Source organism: Neopelma chrysocephalum, unplaced genomic scaffold (genome assembly GCF_003984885.1).
Source record: "Neopelma chrysocephalum unplaced genomic scaffold, ASM398488v2 Primary Assembly neopelma1_96069, whole genome shotgun sequence".
NCBI classification, from domain to species: Eukaryota; Metazoa; Chordata; class Aves; order Passeriformes; family Pipridae; genus Neopelma; species Neopelma chrysocephalum.
The window spans coordinates 1-478 of NW_020924720.1; the positions used below are offsets into that span (position 1 = coordinate 1).

At 55.0% G+C, this 478-nt stretch overlaps 1 protein-coding gene across 1 annotated transcript; it reads right to left on the reverse strand.

The window, feature by feature from the left end:
- Positions 1 to 4: 4 nt before the first annotated feature.
- Positions 5 to 454, reverse strand: LOC113981094 (glutamine-rich protein 2-like). Its single transcript, XM_027708332.1, has 2 exons — positions 281 to 454; positions 5 to 124 (listed from the first exon to the last, which is right to left on the reverse strand). Exons 1-2 carry the CDS (start codon positions 386 to 388, stop codon positions 5 to 7), a joined length of 228 nt encoding a protein of 75 aa, XP_027564133.1. The 5' UTR covers positions 389 to 454.
- Positions 455 to 478: the final 24 nt, after the last annotated feature.

Below are 478 nucleotides of genomic sequence, written 5' to 3' on the forward strand. Positions count from 1 at the left end.
CCACTCACTTCCTCAGCCCAGCAGCGCTGTCACTCTCTGCCATCTTCTTCTCTAGCTCCTTGATGCTCTTCTGCCAGATCTTCTCCATCTGCTTATGGAAAGGCTTCAGCTCCAGGCGATCCAACTGTGGACAGGTACACACTCTCAGCCAGCTGCCCTGGCATGGGACATGGCTGTCTCCAGGGAAAATCCAAAAGGGGGACCCTCAGAGGGATGCTGCCTCAGGCTGCCAAGACCCAAAGGTGCCACTTTTGCATGAGAGGGATGAGGCACCGCTCACCTTGTTTTCTATCATCTTGCTGAGCTGCTGTTCCACCTCGTTCCAGTGCTCATTCTGTCCCAACACCTGGCCCTGCATCTCCTGCATCCTCTGATCCAGCCGCTCCATGGTCGCCTCAAACTGGGTGCAACTGACTTTGCTACCCAGGGCTTTTTTGTCTGCTTTCTAGCAGAGAGAAAGGCAGGAGAGAAGAGGGGA